Source organism: Sus scrofa, chromosome 5 (assembly GCF_000003025.6).
Source record: "Sus scrofa isolate TJ Tabasco breed Duroc chromosome 5, Sscrofa11.1, whole genome shotgun sequence".
In the NCBI taxonomy this organism is placed as follows: Eukaryota; Metazoa; Chordata; class Mammalia; order Artiodactyla; family Suidae; genus Sus; species Sus scrofa.
The window spans coordinates 103034954-103058041 of record NC_010447.5 but is presented as its reverse complement, the minus strand read 5'-3'; the positions used below and the strand labels follow the sequence as shown (position 1 = coordinate 103058041).

Here is a 23088-nt window from a genome sequence, read left to right as displayed (position 1 = left end):
GTCAGTAAATCGCCAAGTTCTGTAGATTCTACCCCGTAAAAATCTCTGGCTACCTTTTCTCTGATCCTGCTGTCAACTCTCCCTCATCTTTCCCCTGACCTATGACCACAACCTCCTGACGAGCCTTCCTCCTCTTTATCTCTCACGTCTTCGTGATACTCTTCATACTGAGACCAGAGCAATTGTCTAGCAACCTGTCTGCCTAACAGGTATCCCATGGCCTTTAGGTGAAATGCACACTCCCTAACATGTCATAATTTCTCTTTGCTCTGTTCATTCCACAGCTATTTATTGATTACTATTTATGTGTTAGGCACTGTTCCAGACCTTCTGTCCTTTTGGCCATAAATGTGGTGTATTTCATATTTCAGTTGCCCTGAACCTCCTCCGGCTCTTCAAAAGTTCTTTATATATTCTCTTTATTCTACTTGGAAATTTCTACCCTGTTTGTTGAGCATAAAAGCTTTTTGAAATCTTGCAACAGTTAGCCTAACCATGCCTCCTTGACTCATCAGCTCTACGAAGTCCCTTGGTGATATATTCCTGGAAATAACTGTACTTCCTCTATCAAAATTTGCATTATACTTTGGTGCCTTAATTTATCTATGGTCTGCCTTTCCTGGTTGAGGGTAGAGTGGTTTGTTTTCCTAGTCCTTAATCCTGGCCATAATGTTGCCGTGCACATCAAAGGGGCTTATTCAAATTTTATAGAAAAGAATAATATAAATTTTAAAAACTTGAAATTTAAATTTTTAAGAAAGTGATTTACAAAAGTGAGATATACTTAAATTGAAGGACAAACTGGTTCTCTTGGGGCTACTTCTGTTAAGAATTTAGCAACTTTCCATGTGGGGGAGTTAATTTATATGCAGCATGGAAAATTACTGAATATTTAAAGCTTATCTTAGAGCTATAATAAAGCAGCTTATGTTCTAAATCTTCATGTCGTAAATAGGTCCAGAAGGGATTTAAAAAGGCTTAATCCTTTCTTTACCACAGTACAAGCCACTGAAGTAAAACTTCCTGGAAAGGTTCCTTTTATCTCAGGCAACAGGTAGTTTTTTTTACTATCTTTACTGGAGTTGAAAAAGAAGAATTCCTTTGCTCAGAAATGTGGGAAGAGTGCCTAAAATAAACAAAATGACAACAGTTAATATTCAAATTGGGCAAGAAAGATTTAAAAAATTGTATAAAGTTTAAAAGTAACAAAAAAAGTTATCGAGAGTTGAGTATATATAGGATATTCAGGTTGTGTTCCTGTAGTGTTAAAACTCAGTATTGCACTAAGGGAATAATAATAATAATTTTATTCAACGAGTTCCTATTGATTACCTACCACATGCAATACTCTGTACAAATCCCTGGGTATATAGTGGTAAACAAACCAGGCAGTCTCCATTAAACTTTTAATCTAAAGGGAGAGAAGAAATAAAGAATGTTTGTGGTCGTTGGTGTAGCCGAATGTGCATATAAAATCGTCACAAGTTCCAAAATGGACAAGAAAAGGTACCATAGAGAATGAGGTTACCAGGGAACCTACCCCAGTTGCATAGTCAAGAAAGGCCTCTACCAGATGGCAGCGCATAGGGGGAGGCCCAGAGACTAATTATCAAGCCATATAGCAAATGTTGAGAGAAGAGCGTTCTAGCAGAACTTGAGACAGAAAAGAGAAAGCGCCTTTTATGGAACCAGCATAAGGAAGATGATGACCAAAGATAAGACAGGTAGAACCGGGCTGGAGAGATAAACACTGACCAGCTTGCTGAGGGACCTTTAAGCCCTATTTAAAAGTTGAAATGTTTCCCATTCTTATTCAAATAGGAATCTGTTGGGAAGTCTGGTAAGGGAGTGATAGTGAGATTTTTCTTTAGAAAAGGTTTCTCTAGCTACAGTCTTTAGAATGGTTTGAAGGTGAGTTGGACAGCTCTTCTTAGCACCAGCAGGCGATGGTGGTAGCTTGAACTCCAGCAGCAGCGGTGCACAGGGTGGGAAGCTGGGAATGAATGAGTTTGTGACGAAAGTACATATTTTTAAAACAAGTTTCTCCATTCATTGAGGTTGGCGATATTCGTTTGGTCAATGTTCTCTGCTGAGCTCTATGATGTCACATGTATTCAGTCAAATACTTAAACACTAGAAAAGAATTGTTAAAGTAGCATGCATTCCCTTGAGAATTTTTACTGCAAATGCAGTCATATCATAGCTGAACATAACTAATACTTCCAAGGACTAGTTTTGGCCTATGGTTATAAGAGTTTACCTATCTTTTAAAATTTGGGGATTGATTGAAGTCAAATATAATTTGTTAGTTTAGGATATAATAAAAACTGGAATACTTTAATAATCCATCTGATTTATTCATGAAAGTCAGTTATTAAGGTAAAATTAGCAAATACTAATTTTGTTCAGAGAAGCTTATAGCCAATTGAAATAGAAATTTAATATATTTATTTGTTTTATTGTTATTTTTTGAAATTCATGGACTTGGAGAATAGACCTGTAGTTGCCAAGGTGTAGGGGGAGGGAGTGGGATGGACTGGGGAGCTTGGGGTTAATAGATACAACCTATTGCCTTTGGAATGGATTAGCAATGAGATCCTGCTGTGTGGCACTGGGAACTATGTCCAGTCACTTACGATGGAGCCTGATAATGGGAGAAAAGAGAATGTGTAACCGGGTCACCATGCTGTATAGTAGAAAAAAAATTGTATTGGGGAAATAACAATTTAAAAAAATGTGGTATAAAGGGAAACTTTCTTACATCAAAGTTGTTTATAAAATCGAAGGAACACTATGTTTCATTATGTCTCTACCATTCTGGAGTACTCAAATGTTTCTTTCATATGGCCATTGTTAATTATGGCCTTCAATCTAGCTTTATCATTATTGAATAATAATTTAGGTTTGTAAAAAAAAAAGAAATTTAATGCATTTAAATTTATTTGTTTATTTAATAAGCACCTATGCATATTCTTTTATTGCTTATTCATATAATTTCCATACTTGTTGACTATGGGATACTATACTCCTTTATTACTGTATCAAAACAACACACACAAATGCCTCGATTTAGGTTTTGGCACCTTAAATATTTTTGGCATACAAAACTTTAAATGTTCTCCTCACATAAAAAATACTTTTAAACCAAACTCTAGAGAGTCTTAAAAACAGCTCTTGTTTTCTCTACTGTGGCATTTTTCAGCATTATTATTCTCTTAGTGGAACAAAGTATTTATTATATATGTATGCATATGAGTTCAAGGATAGAGACATATATTTGTAAATTACTCACCCACACTTATTGTAATTTCTGAAAGTAACCACTTACAATTCCATTGCCATTAGTCATTTTACCGTTAAATTAGTCAACTAGAAAGGTTGATTATATATTATTACTTCTCTGGGGACTTTTTGAAAGCTACATTGTAATTTCTGACATCTTCTAACTTCCACTGACTTTTTTTGCTTGGCTGCTCTACATTGATAGCTATTAAATATAGCAATAGAAATGGCCTAAAAGTATATTTGACCTTAAACACAATTTTATAAATTATTAGTGTCTCTGCTGACACCTAAGATCAGTTCACTCTAAGTAAAAATAATTTCCATTGTAATAATTATAAATAAATCTTATATGCTGATTGTACAGAGTAAGTGAATATCTTTAACCAGTGATTTAATATCAGATGGTATCCTCCTCAAAATATCTTGTTAACTGGAGAACCACTACCTGCGTTTTAGAAGTATAGAGAGGTGGCAGCTAATGCAGTAGACATTAGGATCTGAATAGGTCTCACATTGACTCCACTATTTTCCAACTTTGTGACTACAGGGTAATTATATTTAGTGGTTTCACTTAGTGGTCATCATTCCAGTGGTTTGCTTTAATAATAAAATTCGATACTCCCAGAGCAGAATAGGCACATAGTAAGAGCTAGCTTTATTACTACCCCTGTTATTATTGTTACTGTTATTACTGTTCTGTCATGAACAGAGGTTAGGGGTATGGTGGAAGAATTGCACTGCCTTAAATATGATTTCTGTTAAATTCACAAAATGCATTCTACCCAGATTCTCTCCTGAGGATCTTTGCCGCATTGGCTCTTTGACCTTGATCGAGGTACTTAACTTCTTTACACTTGACTTGCCCCGTCTGTGAGATGAGGTGCTTCGATTGCTTGCAAGGTTTGTTTTGGCTCTAACATAGTATGAGTCTATGAAATGGAAAGTTAATATATTTGGCTTCAGTAACTTTATTCAAATGACAAATATTAAAAAGCCACAATTCTCATGCTATTATAAATTTCCATTTACTTCATGGAACAAATCATTTGGAATAAATCATTTTGGATGTGCTGTTTGAGCCAGTTATTCAGTTAAAAATCTCTAGCATAGCATTTCATTTGGGGACAAAACTCAGAATTCATTAAATCACCAGTGTTACAGACTTAATTTGAGATTCCCATTGAATCTTAAGACAGATGTCCCAGTTAATCAAAGCAAGTATGGTTGTATTTATTAAGTTTATAAAACAAAAGCTGCATAGAAATGACCTATACAAAGCCATGTTGCCTTTTATTGGAGGACTTCCTCTCAGCAAGCCTCAAAGTCTTGTTTGTTCAGATTGAAAAGTCTTGATAACACATGTGATCATCTCTATCTGTTGCTAGACCTCCGCATCAGAAGACAGCATTCTTCAGAAAGCGTTTCTAGTATCAACAGTGCCACGAGCCATTCCAGTATTGGCAGTGGTAATGATGCTGACTCCAAGAAGAAGAAAAAGAAAAACTGGGTAAGCCACTATCATTCATCTCTTTCAGAAGCTTACTATTGCACAGTGAGTCAGGCTTTTTCCTTCTGAGCTTTAGGGACTCTCAGCCATTTATAGAGCATCTCAGCAAAGTGACTGACACCTCAAATGCTACGCTCAACACCAAAATTAGGGGAGCATGGTGCTGAAGAGCATACATTTTGGAGTTGGGACTAACTGAACTTGGGTTTCAATCCCAGCTCTGATGCTACTATTTGGATTGTAGGAAAGTTACTTCCCCCTTTGGGGAACCTAAATTTTCTCATCTTTAAAAATTGGATAATTAATATTGACTTTACAGAGATATCATGAGGAAAAATAGAATAGTATCTGTAAATAAATGGCTCAGAGCAGGGGTCTGTTGAGGAGTTGGGAGATGAAGAAGAAAAGGATGATGGTGGTGGTGATGGTGGTGGTGATGATGGTGATATTGGTGGTGGTGGTGGTAGTTGTGGTGATGGTGGTGGTGGTGGTGGTGGTGGTGGTGGTGGTGATGGTGGTGGTGGTGGTGATGGTGGTAGTTGTGGTGGTGATGGTGGTGGTCATGGTGATATTGGTGATGGTGATATTGGTGGTGATAGTGGTGGTGATGATGGTGGTGGTGGTGGTGATGGTGGTAGTTGTGATGGTGCTGGTGGTGGTGGTGGTGGTGGTGGTGATGGTGGTGGTGGTGGTGGTGGTGGTGGTGGTGGTGGTGGTGGTGGTGGTGGTGGTGGTGGTGGTGGTGATGGTGATGGTGGTGGTGGTGGTGGTGGTGGTGATGGTGGTGGTGGTGATGGTGGTAGTTGTGGTGGTGATGGTGGTGGTGATGGTGGTGGTGGTGATGGTGGTGGTGGTGGTGATGGTGCTGGTGGTGGTGATGGTGATGGTGGTGGTGGTGGTGGTGGTGGTGGTGATGGTGGTGGTGGTGATGGTGGTGGTGATGGTGATATTGGTGATGGTGATATTGGTGGTGATAGTGGTGGTGATGATGGTGGTGGTGGTGATGGTGGTAGTTGTGATGGTGCTGGTGGTGGTGATGGTGATGGTGGTGGTGGTGGTGGTGGTGGTGGTGGTGATGGTGGTGGTGGTGGTAGTGGTGGTGGTGGTGGTGATGGTGGTGGTGGAGGTGAAGATGCTGATGGAGGAAGAGGAGAAAGAGAATTGGTAAAAGAGAAAGAAGAGACCTTGAAAGCCTTTCCACCCCTTGCATCCACAGGGCTTATGATGTGAATAAAGTGTCACAAATAAACTATTTATTTTTATCAAAAGAACAGTAGAAATATACACATGTACTTTAGTAGAACTAGCCCTTTGCTAGAGATAATAATTTATGATGTTAAGTAATGGCTGAAAAGCTGAGGGGAAGAGGCTATCACTGCAAAATGTTTAAAAACATGAAGTAAAGGATTTCTTTTAATGCCATGGAAGAAAAGTAGATTTCAATAAGTACACCTCTTGATGAAATCTGCAATAGAACCAGCAGAGGCTTTTACTGGAGTGCCTTCTATAAATAATGAAAGAAATATCTTTTTTGTTTTAAAACAATGTTTATGCAGGTAGTATTTTAAAATACTGATCAGCCTTCATTCCCTTGATTTGTAATTCCACACTCTTTCATGTTTCTGCAAGGTGAACTCTAGAGGAAGTGAGGTGAATATAAACCCTGGACAATTTGGCATGCATCTCTAAAAATACCCACCCTTGGCATGAATGCTATTCATTTTGGCAGGAGGCTTTTATATCTTTTAAAAACAGATTACCTTGTATGTCTTTTCTTTGTGTCTTTTCATTTTAATTTCAAATTTTCAAGAGAAGAAAAACTACTTGGGGAATGGTGTGCTATAGGGATTCCAATTCTGGTTTCGCATCGTCTGGGAACTGCAAATTTGAATAGAAAAATCACAATTAATGAAGTGTTAGGTGAATTTGACTTCCTTTTGCTTTTTAAGTTTATACTGTCAGCAGGCCCTGACTTGATTGTAGCGCTAAAGTGGCCATTTAAAACAAATTGCCTTGAAGAGAGGAACATTTGGCATGGCGATCCCTTCAAGGTACTTCGTTTTAAATGCGTGCTCTGACAGCCATGCCCTTGACCCTGCACTGTTTCAAAGCCTTCCATGTTTGCGCTGCGCTGGATTAATACAAGAATCAAACAGAAACCCCCAAACACGGTATCATTTGTTTTAGAGATACCGTGCTGCAACTGTTAATACTCTGCTTATACGTACTGACCCCAGGCAGTGGCTAGGATGGCATCTGCAAACTAACGGCCCAAAGCAAAACTCCCCACTGTGAATAGACTGGAAAGGTAATCGCTGTGCTTCTTGCAGCTGAGAAGCTCATTCAAACAAGCCTTTGGGAAGAAGAAGTCCACCAAGCCTCCCTCCTCTCATTCGGACATTGAAGAGCTCACGGACTCATCCCTTCCAGCATCCCCCAAGCTACCCCACGGTGCGGGTGACTGTGGCTCAGCCTCCATGAAGCCCTCGCAGTCTGCCTCTGCGTAAGTCCCCCCTTCTCTGGGATGCTGAGGTCTGTGTTAAAAACAGCTTCAGTCCAAGCCTGGATCTGTGTTCTAAATGGAGTCAGGAATCGGTCATTTCACAACTGCAGCAGCCTCTCTACATCAGTCGTTGTCGGGTCTGCGTGAATCCGAAGGAAGCAAACAGCATCTGTTGCTGTTTTGTTTTCCATCCATTAGAGCCTGAGTGTTTCCGGATCTTGTTCTCCACTTTTCTGAGTTATGATTCTCACTGCTTTTCACTTGCATTTGTCTGTGTATCTGTCTAACTGTGCATTAAATGCAGGTCACCCCTTGTCTGGCCACCAAAGAAACGGCAAAATGGCCCTGTGATCTACAAGCATAGATCCCGGTAAAATGGAGTGTGATGCATGAAAACTGCAGAGGTCCTGGTTGTAACCTAAGCAGTGTTTGCTCTTGCTTTTCCTAAAATCACTCGCATGCATTTCAACAATGACTGCTTCCTCCCTCCTTCTGTTCTGGAAGTAAAACTTGAGTTCCTTGAGCCAAACTGCAATCCGTTTCTCTTCAATTGATACGTCAAAGAAAAATAGCGAAACGCTTTTTATAGTACCCCGCTAGATGAGGTGACAAGACAGAATAAAGTACTTAGAATGTAAGCACGTGCTCTGATGATTATCTTTGTTCTGTATACTATTTGAATCAGATTTCCTTGTGTGCCCATGACAGTGGTGAGTCTCAAACTGTCATAGGAAACAGGGCCACTGGTCAGACCATTTAAGACCCTCGTACATCATATAAAATTTCCGGATGTATAGGAAGGACATGGCACTCTCAGTTTGTGACCAGCAACTGAGTCCTCACATTTTAACTGGAAAAGATGTTCATTAATAGAAAACCAATGCTTTCGACATAGTTCCTGCAAAGCTGTCTACAAAACAGCAAAAAACACAACAGTAAGGACTTAATGTATATGACCTTCAAACAGCCCCCAGCTAGCGATGCAGCTTCAATGCTGATTTCCTAGATCAGCTGAGCCTACCAGGAGGATTATGTACCACTCATCCGTTATTCAGATGTCCCAAGCGCATCTCCCTGATTTATTTTCTACAACATTTAAGTTAAATGTTCATGATAACCTGAAGAGAGTGTTGTGGCAAATAAGGCTATTCTTGGCAAAATTTTTACAAGAAATCAACATTTTAAGGACATCATAACTTGCTAAAATTCAAATGTTCCAAATAGAGTTTTAAGTTCCTGGAAAAAAAAAGGTAGAATGAGACATGGTAATGCTATGACTCTTCAGCCTCATAAATATCAGCAACATGGGAATTTGGAGGCTCGCTTTGTATATGGTAAAGATAGATTTAAACTTTAAACTTCAGAAAATGAGAAGGAAAGATTGAAGGAAAGAGACAGCTACTATTTTCCATTTTGAACCTGCGACTATATGACTGTTTGTAGAACTTTCTCCTTTTCTCTAGGTTTTGCCAGCAGCAAATAATCTCTGTACCTGCTGGATAAGATTGTGGTTCAGTTTTTAAAAGAAGCATTGCTTTTCCTAACCCTCTGGCTTCCCCCACCACTGAGTTTATGCCTGTTTCTTCAGGATCTGCGAATGCACAGAGGCAGAGGCAGAGATAATTCTGCAGCTGAAGAGCGAGCTCAGAGAGAAGGAATTAAAATTAACGGATATTCGGCTGGAGGCCCTCAGTTCTGCTCATCATCTCGATCAGATCCGGGAAGCCATGAACCGGATGCAGGTCAGTCCGAAAGCACCTTCGGGGAAAAAAACAGAGCTTGGAAATGCTGCTTGTTGTCCTCTCCTAGTTAATATAAAAACAGATCTCACCTTCAAATTCTTTTTGGAGATGTCCTCTGTTTATTTAGTCTCCGCAACTCCTTTCTCAATAGCCGATGGAGAATTTTGTCACGTCCAGGTTTGCAAGTGGGAGCGCCCACCGGCCGGTTGCACGCGAGGACCATTGAAAACACTTGTGCTACTGATTGGACTCACTGAGAATTAAATTTTTCGAGAAACTCCTACAGCCCTTGCTGCTCCACGCTTCCATGATTGACGCTTCCTTTGCATTAACTTTTTCCTATTCTTTTGAAATCTGACCTTCAAACACCTTTACCCATTTTCTGTTGAAAAACAAACGTAATGAGGAAACTACAGAAACACAACACATGCTTTCTAAATATGAAAGTAAAAGTGCTGCAGAATGCCATCTGTGAAAGTAAAGCTTTTGTATTTTTTGGACGCATCGGAAGGCTAAATTCAGAACCAGTCTGTGCTCAGACAAAGTTTTCATTTTATCGTCGTAAACCGGTAGTCACTTGGTACCACAGATGATTGAAACAGGAATAGCTCATGGCCCAGCAGATTCATCTGCCCCTGTGTATTTTCATCAAAAGGCTTTTGTTGTTTTTATGCGCTTAGGGCCCCCTTTTGAAGGAACAAAAACTTTTTCAGACATCAACTCGAACTCGGAAAGAGTCATTTTAAATCACCTTATTTTTATTACCTTTGGTTTCCTCTGGTTTTCAACTCTCTGAATTCAGATGATTCCAAGCAGCATTATTTTCTGTTTAACAGTATTTTATTTTTTATTTTTTTAAAATATTTTTAGTTTTTAAAATATTATATTGACGTATATTTGATTTACAATGTGTTAGTTTCAAGTGTACAGCAAAGTGATTCAGTTACATATGTATACACATGTATATACAGAGATATTATATATAAATATATACACACACATACACACATACATACAGGGATACATATGTACTTCTTCAGATTGTTTTCTATTGTAGATTATTACGAAATATTGAGTTCCCTATGCTATACAGTAGATCCTTGGTGGCTACCTATAAATGGCAATATGTATGTTTAGCAGTACTTTTAAAATGAGAAATGGTATGAATTCTTCAATTACGTTATTCTTATTGAAATGAGACCCCATCCTGGGAAGCTCCTCATATATATGATAGAGTTCAAAAAATTATAAAAAATTCTAGTGGTTAGTATGTCAACACTTGTGACTACCCGATGGGTGCGGGTGAGAGACAGAGAGAGGAATTACTTTTCCTTCTTTGAAAAACCATGAAAATCCTGTTTTCGCTGTTTATATTTGCTTATTTAATATAGCAGCATGTGCTTTACTTAGTAGACAAGCCAGTTAACTCCGTTAAAAGGATCGGTACCCTTTTCTCAGCCAAGCCAGCTCCATGCTTTTTGCGCTTTCCGTCTTCCCAACAGAACGAGATTGAAATACTGAAGGCGGAAAACGACCGGTTGAAGGCGGAGACCGGCAACGCGGCGAAGCCTGCTCGGCCCGCATCCGAGTCCTCCAGCAGCACCTGCTCCTCGTCTTCGCGCCAGTCCCTGGGGCTTTCTCTGAACAATCTGAACATCGCGGAGTCTGTTACCTCAGGTGATCATGCGCACACACCTGCTTGCCTCAAAGCGTGCTTATGGCTTCGGACGCAGGGAGACCTCCGATGTCCACACCCAGCCCTCACCCCATGCCCTCTTCAGAGTGTCAGCCCCCATTGCGGCTCAGCAGAAACGGACCCGACTAGTATCCATGAGGACGCGGGTTCAGTCCCTGGCCTTGCTCGGTGGGTTAAAGGGTGCAGCGTTGCTGTGAGCCGTGGTGTGGGTGGCAGCCGCAGCTCCGATCCCACGTTGCTATGGCTGTGGCTTCGGCCAGCACCTATAGCTCCAATTAGACCAGGAGCCTGGGAACTTCCGTGGGCCTTGGGTGCAGCCTCAAAAAAAAGAGACAAAATGTTAACCCCCCAGTTCTCAGAAAGAGTCCTGTTGTCCTCTTGTAAATGCATTCTACTTCCTTATCATTTTAAAAGAGCATTCTGTGTGGAAGAGCAAGACTTAAGAGATAAGGATTTCATATCATTTAAAAACAAGTACTTCTGTTTGAGAAGTACTTCCTCCCTGATTACAGAGGATGAAGAAGCAATACTCTCAGGGATGATCCTTAATACTCCTGAGCAGAGTACTCAGAGCCGCAGGCAGCTGTGTAGTGTATTGAGTGTAAGAAGCCCATTTTCAAGTGTATCAGGACCTAGTCCTAAATTTGACTAGATGGTCCTGCATGATGTTGCCCAGGAAGAACATAATGCTGCTCCATCATCCAGCTCTGTTACATTTTCAACAAACAGAAAGAACACACTGGATGCTTTTATCGTGTCCAGGAGGGCTAACGATGGAACAGGGTACAGTTTGATTCAACTGCAAACAGAATCATAGGACATAATGTTGCCTTCATAGCTGAGGAAGTATTCAGTTGTAAAATATAACTGCTCCTATGGCATCAAACCATTTTACGTATTTAAGACTTAGTTGAGGAAAGATTTACATGAGGCTCTGCGGTAATTGCAAAGCCCAGCCACTAGATGACGCTTGGAAATCAAGAATATACACGTTCCTGGGCAATTTTTAGATTCCATTATCCAACTGAGAAAACTTCACAGCTTGCATTACATTACACTGAAATATAGAAAAAGAAGGTGAAGATGAAAACAAAGAAGACAAACAGCTCCAACAAGCTGATACTGATATTTTAATAAGTTATATCTCTTGTTTCTAAATGGTCAGAATTTTTTAAATGCTACTCATTATATCTGCCCTTCATGGTGTAAAATGAATGGCCCAAATGCATGCTTGCTTTCTTCTTATAAAAGTCAACTGGAAACCAAAAGGCAAGTGGGAATTCCCTGCAGTTCATGACAACAGTGTTTATATCATTTGATGGAGATTAGGGAAGAGAAATGAATTCTGAGAATAAACATCAAGTGAAAGAAATATTGGTAGCTAGGAAAAAGCAGACATTTCATATTTAAATGAACTTATAAATCATTAGATAAAATAAAACTATCGCTATTGAAATATGGTAATAATTATGTGAACTATCTTTAAAGTATTATCAACCACACTCTCCAAAAGGTGGTTAAAAAAAGAACAAAAACTTTAAATGTGTAGCATCTGAAAGTCCTGAGCAAGATCCTATATGTTGGCCTGCGGGCGATGAACCTGGCAGAGGTGAAGTGGGATCTCTGCCGAAAGGCAGTCCGTTCCTGCCTGCATCCACTTCCACGGAAAGCGAAGGGCTGTACCTTATAGGAAGGCGTAACGGCAGGGTTTCACTGCCTGTTGCATGATTTTGTCTTAGCCTCTGGAAATATGATAAAGCTTGAAGGAGGCAAAGTTAGTATTGAAGGTAATTTAGGAGGAACAACCATGTAAAAATGAGGCTAAGATTCATGTCTGGGAAGACTGGGACTCATAAACATAAAATCAAAGAAGGTAAATTTATAATTTCTGATGGCCGTGATTCAGAATTTGGACCAGTTTGGTGGGGGGAGGATTCGTGGTTTTTTTTGGTTTTTTTTTTTTTTTTTTTTTTGTCTTTTTGCTATTTCTTTTGGGCCGCTCCCGCGGCATATGGAGGTTCCCAGGCTAGGGGTCCAATCGGAGCTGTAGCCACTAGCCTACGCCAGAGCCACAGCAACGCGGGATCCGAGCCTCGTCTGCAACCTACACCACAGCTCACGGCAACACCGGATCGTTAACCCACGGAGCAAGGGCAGGGACCGAACCCGCAACCTCATGGTTCCTAGTCGGATTCGTTAACCACTGCGCCACGACGGGAACTCCCGTTTTTAACAGTGTTGTATAATAACCCATTTCGTCATTTACTTTTAGTCCGACATTATTTTTTATTTTTCAAACATGATACTTGCGTGTGAACTAACAAAAATTTAAAATCACTTGACTAGGGTATTGCTTTGATAGTCTTCACTCTTGTTTAGCGGGTTCATAATTGGAAATTAAAAAATGCCCTTATGCTGCTTAACAGAAAAGCTTTCTAGAGTTCATGATTAATCTAAAAAAAAAAAAAAGAGAGAGAGAAGAAGTAGGCGGAGGAGAACTGACACATCTCCAGTTCCTGAAATAGTCATAGAGTATGTTCATACATCCAAAAAAGACAGAAGTTCAAAAAACATTTAGTTTTTGGTCAGAATTTCACTTGATTGTAACCAGAATGGTAAGTCTTTTTATTCTTTTTTTCAAAATGTTCATAGAACTTCTTTTTTTTTTTTTTTTTTTTTTGTATTTTTGCCTTTCTAGGGCTGCTCCCGTGGCATATGGAGGTTCCCAGGCTAGGGGTCAAATCGGAGCTGTAGCCACCAGTCTACACCACAGCCACAGCAACGCGGGATCTGAGCCACGTCTGCGACCTACACCACAGCTCATGGCAACGCCGGATCGCTAACCCACTGAGCAAGGGCAGGGACCGAACCCACAACCTCATGGTTCCTAGTCGGATTCGTTAACCACTGCGCCACGATGGGAACTCCTTTTTTTTATTTTCTAATTAAAAACCGAAACAAAACAAAACCCACAGCAACGATTATCTCAGATTGGCTGTTACTTGTTTTTACAAAGAATTGCTTCTTTATCCCATCAGTGGACGTAAAACCTGAGGGGCAATTGGATCCAGAATGAGTCATGATGTGCTCACTGTCAACAGAAGGACTTAGAATAAACACACAGAGAAAAGGAATAATGGTTAGAATAGCTAAACTTACTAAACACTAAGAGCTTTGAAAGCATTGTCTGTTATCCTCTCCAAAACCCTGTGAAGCAGGTAGTTTTGTGCCTCATTTTACATGTGAGCAAAGGAAGACTTAGGAAGGTGACCATAGTAACAATATGATAATAATAAGGTCATGCATCCAGTGTGAGGGACGGAGCCAATATGTGAACCCAGGTCTGGATGACCTCAGTGTCTGACCTCTTCATTACTATGTTCATTTTGCTTTAAGTAGCCGCCTATGCGAGAGTTAGGGATGGACATTCATTCATTGATTACCTCACTGATGTCAGAAGATGTTCCATATTTTAAGCCTCGTCTGTAAGCGTAAGCATGACATAAAATGAATTACGTGTTTTCTAGGGCAAACTTGAGCAGAAAAGCGGATCAAAAGTCAGATTGCACTCTTCCCCTGGACTACTAAAAGTCACATGATCTGGCCCTAACCCACTTCAAAATCACGCTCGCCTTGGTCTTGGTACTTCTAACACCCAAACATTCGTCTGGTTCCTGAACGTTCGTACTTCTTTCATCAAGGCTTTTGCATTTGTTCTTGTTGACCGAACCTCTTTTCCTGGGTCTTCACTTGGATAACATTTGCAAACCTTTTGGTGTATTTCCAAGTACCACCTCCTCAAGGAAGCCTTCCAGGATGACCTGTGTGTCTAGAGCAGACTCCCTTAATTTACTCTGTTTCACTGTCCCGCCCTGTTCCCTCTTTCTTTTCTTGCACTGAAAACATTCTGAGATGATCTTATGTGTCCTCCTAACGAGCAGGGGACTCATCTTCTTTCTCATCATAGTGTTCATTCCCAGTGCCCAGCACAGTTCTTGATTTCTTTGATGCTTAATAAACTACTATTTAAAATAAATACTTTTGAATATTCATGAGTAGTTATGAATGATCGAGCAAAGTCCTAAAGAGGTAATTAACCATGAACTGTAAGATATTTAGATGTGAATGACAACCCACTCAAACTTTTGAGAAAAGGAACAAGAAGAGGATTAAAATGACCCTTCAGGAGTTTTGAGTTAGACTGACAAAAAGGTGACAAAGTGTGAAGATGTTACTCTAGTAAGATAAATAAATTCCAGTAAGGGAGATTGTCTTTGACAGTTTAAAGAATTCTGGTGAAAATCTCTCTACTCCTGAAACTTTAAAATGTGTTCTTTCATCATTATTTTTTTCACTCCATCTTTTGCAAAACTGCATATTCCTAATTGTTAATATAATAGGACTATTTTATTTTCAGAAGCCATTTGATCTGTAATGGTACAGTCACAGCTTTTGACTCTCTAAATTTACAGTTTGAGCAGTTGTATTCTCTGGTCACCAGGCTCATGTGCGATTCTACACGTAACTAAGTTTCCTTGGTCCACAGAACACTAGTTTTATATTAAGCATGGCTCTAAATAGCATCATTGTCAAAGAAAAACATTATATGTGGAATAGTTTGCTTTAATAATTCTCCATACTGGACATTAGTCTCATATAATATATTTTGAAAATTAATCTTTAATCGCATTTAAAGATTGGTAGTTTAAAGGCTAGCTGGCTTTATTGTGCTTCTGTAACTCTTAGCTGATTATTAGAAATGTTATTTTGATTTTGAAACTATAAGCATAAAGGGGGTAGGAAAGTGATAATTAATATACTTCTGCAGGAAAGTATAATGCTATGGTTGAAATTCATAACATGACCTAAAATTATAGATATAAGGTAAGTAGTAATATAGCTGGGTAGGTGCCAAATGCTTGTGAATAATTTCAGTTGACAGTCAATCTCAGTACCTTTGCATTCATAATTACATGGGTATTGAGCTTGGTTATTTTCAGTTGGTTGGAAAAATCAGATTGCTTTTCAGTTTGTCAGTTTTAATGGTATCTGAATATTACTCAGGTATGACCCAGACCTGTGTGTAATAGAAAAAGGAACTTCCTCATCTAAATGCAATGGCTCAACACTTGGGTGAAGATCTTTGGAAGCAGAAATAGATTCTTAGGTGGAAACTTTGACCCAATAACAGTCACTCATCCTCATGAGAGCTGAGATTTTTCAAACCGGCTGGGCTAGAATGGGCAGCAGAAGAGCTCGATATTCCATTGAAAGATGAAAGATTATGAGGAGGAAACGATGACAGTGAACAACTCTGAGCTAATGTGACTCTTTTGTGTATGTGTTTCTGTGTGTTTCTTTGAAAATTTGGTAGATATTTTGCTAGATGATGCTGGTGATGCAACTGGACATAAAGATGGCCGCAGTGTGAAAATTATAGTCTCCATAAGCAAGGGCTATGGCCGAGCAAAGGTATGTCTTTAATTTTATGTTCTTTGTTACTAAGAGATGAGAATGAACATGAATCAAATGTATTTAAAAGTGAATATTTGTCCTGATAAATATTTTATCAGCAGTGTTTGTCTTGACATTGGCTTAATATCTTATCCAAGCCTGAAAGTTGGGGACTCAGCAGAAATGACATCATCCTAAAGGCGGAAATGCATCTCAGGATGCCACGTTCGTTCATTGAAAACAATATTAATTGTCAGCCACCCTCATTTCCAAAACCTAAAGCACACTGCTTTCTTTGATAGAAACACTACATCTTGTCTAACTTATTCTTTTGATGCTACTTGAAGAATACAGGTAGTGTTTATATGTTCTAATGTGTTGCTAGAGCTGTCAGTATATATACAAAGAGGAGACTATTGGCTCTATGGCCATTCTAGACACTGGAAAGATATATTTTATTGAATTCAGAATGACAAGTTCCATTGATGTGTGTGTCATTTTTAAGTAAGGTCTTAGCTAATAAGGCAAGTATTCTAATTTTTCTGGAATCAAATATTTCCTTCAAATTGAGAATACCATTCTGACTCTAGCCTTTTCTTAAAACTAAAAATATTATTTCAAGTTAAATTTGTATTTTGAGTGGCCAAAAATACAAATTTGTTAGTATCTAAAATTTATCCAACAGAAAAATACAAAATTCTACAGAATTTTTAAATAATTGTATTTCAGTTGCAAAAGTAAGCTAGCAATTGTGAATGTTTACAGTGAATGTATATTCCAAGAATTCCAGTGCCATAAAATTTCTGCTTGAGCTGCAGATCTGTGCCTGAATTTCCCAAGTGGGTGTTTATGCAAAAGACTTTAATAGTCTCAGCAAAGCTAAACTATCTCTAATTTAAAAGCAGCTGCTTAAAAGCACTGTATGCATGTTCATCTTGACTCGGATACAACAACACTGGAAAACAAGTTTCCTTTTTCAAAATCATTCTGAAAGGATATTTTTGAACATTGGAAAGTAGTAATCTTGATCTTCGCGGGTTATCAAAACAAAATGCTGCGGACAAGTTGGAAATTTACTTCTTCAAGTTTTAAGTCCAAGATCAAGGTGCTTGCTGATTGGTTCCTGGCGAGGGCTCTCCCCTTGGATGATAGATGGCCACTTTCTTGCTATGTCCTCCCATGGGAGAGAGGGAGGTTTCTCTCCTACTTCCTCTACTTGGAAGGTCTCCAATCCCATGATGAGAGACCGACTCTCATGGCCAGATCTAACTGTTGTTACCTCCTGCTGGCTCCATTTCCAAACACCATCACTTTGGGGGTTATGGCTTCAATATATGAATTTTGACGGAGAGGGGCACAAACGCTCAGTCGATATCTGAAGTTAAAAAGTAACAATAGTTTTGCTGTGAATTTCCCAACTTTTCTGTAACAAATATAGGCTTCTAATCAGGCTATATCTAAATAATTGTGGTATTCATTTACCCTTACAGAGTTAAATGTTATAGATGAAGAAATTGAGGCTCTAAGCCAGCTAAAAGACTTACCTGAATGTCACATTTCTTAATTACGTGGTAGCTGTTGTATGTTTTAGAATCCATTTCTTCTAACACCTGAGTCATTTATCTTTCTACCACCTCTCAAGAGTATGCAAGTTGGTGGCTAGAACAGGATTGAAATGTATCAACTATCTAACTGTATCTTATGGTATCATGATCACTACCTCATGTAACCATTCCCGTCCACATTAAAAAAAAAGGCTTCATTTAGACTAGAAGTCTGGAATTATTTACTTTTCTAATATGTATAGAAATTCCTCTCAATCCCATTTTATAATAAAAAAAGATCCATTGTGGACCATTATTTGCATTGTAAAGGAATTCTTTGCTTGGCAAAATGAGTCCTGTAGGATTCCCTGGTAAGTTCTTTTAAATACTGAATTTTCTGCTGAATTCAAAATGAGACCTGTTCTATAAATATGTGAATGCCACACCAGCATGGCTAACTTGGTGTTTAAAGCTGGATTGGATTTTAGAGAGAATTTAAATAAGTAAATACAAACTCAGTTGTGGACTTAACTAAGATCAGATCACAAAAATAGTGGTTCTAGGACTCATGGAATAGTTCTGTTCCATCTCTATCGTCATTTCCCTCCTACCAAGAAGACTGTCCTCTCCTGGCCCTTTCCCGTCTACTGAACAGGTCATGCATCAGTTTTTCTTGACCATACCACTCAGTCTAACCTCCTTCCCTCTCTTTTTTTTTTTTTTTTTTTTTTTTTTTTTGTCTATTGCTGTTACTTTATTTGGTTACTTTGTTTATTGGGCTACTTGGCATTTTATGTAATCCACTGTGTGTGTCTGATAAAACCCATAGGCTTAATAAATATTTAGTGTTAATCACAACTACGTGACTATGTTTTAGGAGAAGATATAGTATTAAAACAAGCCATACAGTGGGTTTTATCTTGTTTTCTTTTGCTCTTACTTAGGATCAGAAGGCTCAGGCATATTTGATAGGATCCATTGGTGTTAGTGGAAAAACCAAGTGGGATGTCTTAGATAGTGTGATTAGACGTCTCTTTAAGGTAAGTTGTGTAAAATATCTTGATATTAATTTTCGGGATGCTTCCTTTTTAGCTTTCATAGCTTAGACATTTCTGCTTTTACACTCCTCCATTTCAAATATTAAGGAAAGCTTTCTCTATGCTCTTTGATATTAATAGTTCCATGTCTAAAATTCTTGACAGCTAGCTTCACATACCCATGAGTTTTGTATTTGCTGTAGAGGAGGTGGACTCTTCTGTTTTGACTTTACTTTTTTGTGTCTACTATTTTAGGAGTATGTGTTCCGAATTGACACATCCTCTAGCCTTGGTCTGAGCTCTGACTGCATTGCCAGCTACTGTATAGGAGATTTAATTAGATCTCATAGCCTAGAAGTGCCTGAACTGCTGCCTTGTGGATACCTTGTTGGCGATAATAACATCATCACTGTGAATCTGAAAGGTAAAAGATACAAATGAAAAGATAAACACAGTTGTGTTTTTTTAACCAGTATTTCTTTTATTTGCTTTTTTGAAGTTTCCCTTCTAATTTTCATATTTGAAAACTGTGTAACCACTTTAATAGTCTTGGTATGAAACAAACCGTCTTTATGTTTAAAAACACTAAGAGACTGCTAAAAACACAAAAACCCAAGTCAATGAAATTCTTTGAGTTTTGAGATGTTACTTTGAAGATTCTTAAAGACTGTGATTTAGTGAATTGCAAATTTCTGGGTTTTCTCCGTGATCATCTTTCATTTAGGGAAAATTCAAAAAGTTTATTGCATATTCCAAGGTAATATATTCATCACTATATCTTTAACTTTAAAATAAGTATACCCAATAAATACTCACTGAGGACAGAGAATGGAAGTTAAGAATCAGGGATGAGGGTGTTCTCGTGGCACAGCAGGTTAAGGATCCAGTCTTGTTGCAGTGGCTTAGGTCACTCCTGTGGCATGGGTCTAATCCCTGGCCAGGGAACTTCCACATGCCTCAGTGCAGCCAAAAAGAAAAAAAAAAAAAAAGCATAATTAGGAATGAGAAATTCTCTTTGCTTTGGATCATGTGATTAATTCTAGGCAAATGGAATACCTAAAGTATACTTGTCTCTGTAATTCTTTGTTCATATATGTTAAAGAGTCAGAACACATCTATATAAACTATGGATTAATAGAGGGAATTGTCAATATTTGACTTTATGATTAAGGTAATTGGGTTATTAAAAGGAGACACTGTTTCTCTCCTTCATAATTCCTTTCCAAATATCACAATTTATATTCTTCAAAAGCTTAAGTGGTGGTACAGCTGGGATGTATAATGAGAGGTAGAAGGAAATAAAGAAAAAGAAAAAATACACATTTATACCTTTTATTTTAATCTTTACATTTCCTCTTAACAAAACTACCACCTTTAAAAGGAAGAAGATTTTGTGAGAGAATTCACAGTAATGCTTCCATTTCTCTCTGGAACATACGTGGGAAGCAGGATGTCGATAGAGTAAGGTAGCTGAGGCAAAAGGAAATGGCTCGCCTAATTTGGGTGTTTGCTCTGCCTTTTTACTGGTATTTTCTGTCCTAAAATAGCAGCACATATTTGTGGGACAGAAATATCAAGGAAGTATTTTGCAAGGACTGCATTCCTACAGCTAACAAAGCTGATTGCCAGTTGACACTCTATTTTAAGTTCTAGCTTATATAGAACAATAAAGCATGCTCTTCCCTTTGTTTCTTCCTCCAGGGGTAGAAGAAAACAGTTTGGACAGTTTTGTTTTTGATACACTGATTCCTAAACCAATTACCCAAAGGTACTTTAACTTGTTGATGGAGCATCACAGAATTATACTCTCAGGACCTAGTGGTACCGGAAAGACCTATTTAGCAAACAAACTTGCTGAATATGTAATAACCAAATCTGGGAGGAAAAAAACAGAGGATGCGATTGCCACTTTTAATGTGGACCCCAAGTCTAGTAAGGTAAGTTACAGACTCCTAAGATAATTGCTGCTCTGTCTCAGTAAGTGTCTTAAACAACCAGGTTTTAACATTAGATGAGACTTCCATACTATTTGTGGAAACATCCATCTCTTTGACCTAAACTAGCATCTTTAGTGAATGACTAAACCCTCTTTCAGGAACTTGAACAAGACTGCTCAGTAATACTGAGTTATCCAGTTAATTCACAAGCATTGGGAGTATAATGAAGAAAATGACAAAATCTTTATTGTCTGATTTCTCTACACATCCGTTTAGGAAGGGTGAAAGCAGAAAGAGATTCACGCAAATATTACAGAAACAAGAGGCCAGAATAACTCTTCCCGGAGGTATCAGAGCTCGGTAACAGTCAGTGCTTGCTCTGGGTCATAGTCGACAAGTAGGAACTAACGGGAGTGTTACAGCGGCGGGTGGAATTAACATAGCCCAGGCAGAAGTTCTGGGAGCAGCCGCTTGTTTACGTCATGTTTCTAGGGGATTTCTGCTTAGGAACCTTAGGAAATTGAACAATATTCCATTTCACCATCAGCTAAGCTCTAATGTTCCCTAGTAACCACTCTGAACACTCCCAGCCCTTAAACAGGCACAAGGGGCTGTAACGTCCAGCCAGTACTGTCATATATTCCGAGAGAAATAAAGAATCCGAACAAGGAAATAGGTGCTGCCTAACATGTTCTCAACGCTGGGCTATTTTTGGCCAATAAATGTTCATTACATTCTCAGTCGGGACAATCTAAGCTTTTCTTAGGAAACTGCATCTGTTATAAGCAATACCTTGAAGGTGTCCAGATAATACTGGGTCATGTTATTTTTCTGGTTATATGATGGAAGCCAACACAATCCCGAAGAAACCTCTGGCCTGCAGATTTTTAGAAAAGGAACACGATTCCCTCAAGCGACCGAAACCCAGTGGATTCTTGAGATGGACAAGACATTTAGTGAAGAAGAAATTCCTAAAGACACAGTTCATTGCGTCTCTGTCACCGACCAGCTGTGGGACCTCGGGTGGATTGTTCAGTCTCCTTGTGCCTTAGTTTTCCCAGATGTAAAAATGGGGAAAATGATAGGGCTAAGTGTGTGTGTGTGTGTGTGTGTGTGTGTGTGTGTGTGTGAGAGAGAGAGAGAGAGAGAGACAGACAGACAGACCCAGAGCAGGAAGGAGGGACGAAACTGGGCACATTCAGGGTGGTGTGGCTGTAGACAGCAGGAAGGCCACCCACCCGCATCACACACATAGACCTTTGTTCAGAATTGTCTAATGTGTGGAGTTCCCATCATGGCTCACTGGTAACAAACCCGACTAGGATCCATGAGGACATGGATTCGATCCCTGGCCCCACTCCCTGGGTTAAGGATCTGGCGTTGCTGTGAGCTGTGGTGTAGGCTGGCAGCTGTGGCTCCAGTTCGACCCCTAGCCTGGGAACTTGCATATGCCACGAGTGTGGCCCTAAAAAAGCAAAAAAAAAAAAAAAATTGTCTAATATGTATTTTTCAAGGAGAATGAAGGTGAATGTAAAGCATGATGAGATCTCTTAAAGTTACATAGATACAGCATATGCACTCCAAATATTCTCTTGAAACTCTGCTCTATTCAGATTATGGTTGAACTACCCATTCTTATTTCAAGGAGAGAGAGACACAGCATTTGAAGCAAAGTATTGAACACTCTCGAAGTGGAAGTGGGAAGAGCACAGGTGTTTGTTTGCTTCAGCCTGAGTGTTGAATGCCTCAAGTGGCTCCTGGGGCTCCCCATATCTTTCAAAGCTCTTAACGTATTTTGTTGTCCTTTCAGATAAAATGATGAAAGATTTGACGTCTCTTAGTTACCCTCGGTGTTCTCTCTGGTTTTTCCTTAATGTTGATATGATGGGACTCTTTAGAAGTTACTTCATTTCTGAAAAAAAGAAAACAAGTGATTGGAAAATAGGAGGAGAATAGATTTATTAGAGGAAACAGGAATTTTTATGAAGTTGGAGAATCACTTAAATTCAAGTTGTGGAGCAAATAGATTGATTTGGGCTTCGTCATGATGTAATTTGACATAAAGTTGGTTAACTTGCATCACTTAGAAAATGCTTCTCATCCCCAAGTCCACGGTTATGTATAAGTTCTTTTTATTTCAGTTAAAACAGGTGTAGTGCTGGAAGATATTCTTAATTGACAGTTGTGTGTCCTTCAACGTTGGATCAGCGATGCCCAGCGCTCTTATTATCTGCTTTCCCTGAGTAAAATCGCTTGTGCCGTTATGAGGGCAGCTTCGTTTTTGGTTATTTTTAGCTTTTGGTTATTACAAAGTAATGAAAAGTAAAGCCTGCCAAGAGCCTTTGGACAGAATGACTGGTGCTAGGAAACAGTTGTGGGAAGA

General features: G+C 39.1%; 1 protein-coding gene across 17 annotated transcripts in view; it reads left to right on the top strand.

Annotated features, from left to right (window-relative positions):
* NAV3 (neuron navigator 3) overlaps positions 1-23088 on the top strand; it is an 849425-nt gene that overhangs the window by 805181 nt on the left and 21156 nt on the right. For 13 of the 17 annotated variants that reach the window (XM_021093080.1, XM_021093078.1, XM_021093079.1 and 10 more), the window contains 9 exons: positions 4671-4792; positions 6422-6442; positions 7123-7295; positions 8884-9037; positions 10540-10714; positions 16108-16205; positions 18676-18771; positions 19024-19192; positions 20470-20705. In XM_021093080.1, coding sequence (XP_020948739.1) covers positions 4671-4792; positions 6422-6442; positions 7123-7295; positions 8884-9037; positions 10540-10714; positions 16108-16205; positions 18676-18771; positions 19024-19192; positions 20470-20705 — 1244 coding nt within the window. The remainder of the gene's footprint in view (positions 1-4670; positions 4793-6421; positions 6443-7122; positions 7296-8883; positions 9038-10539; positions 10715-16107; positions 16206-18675; positions 18772-19023; positions 19193-20469; positions 20706-23088) is intronic. The other 4 variants (XM_021093088.1, XM_021093087.1, XM_021093076.1 and 1 more) reach the window with 1 other exon arrangement.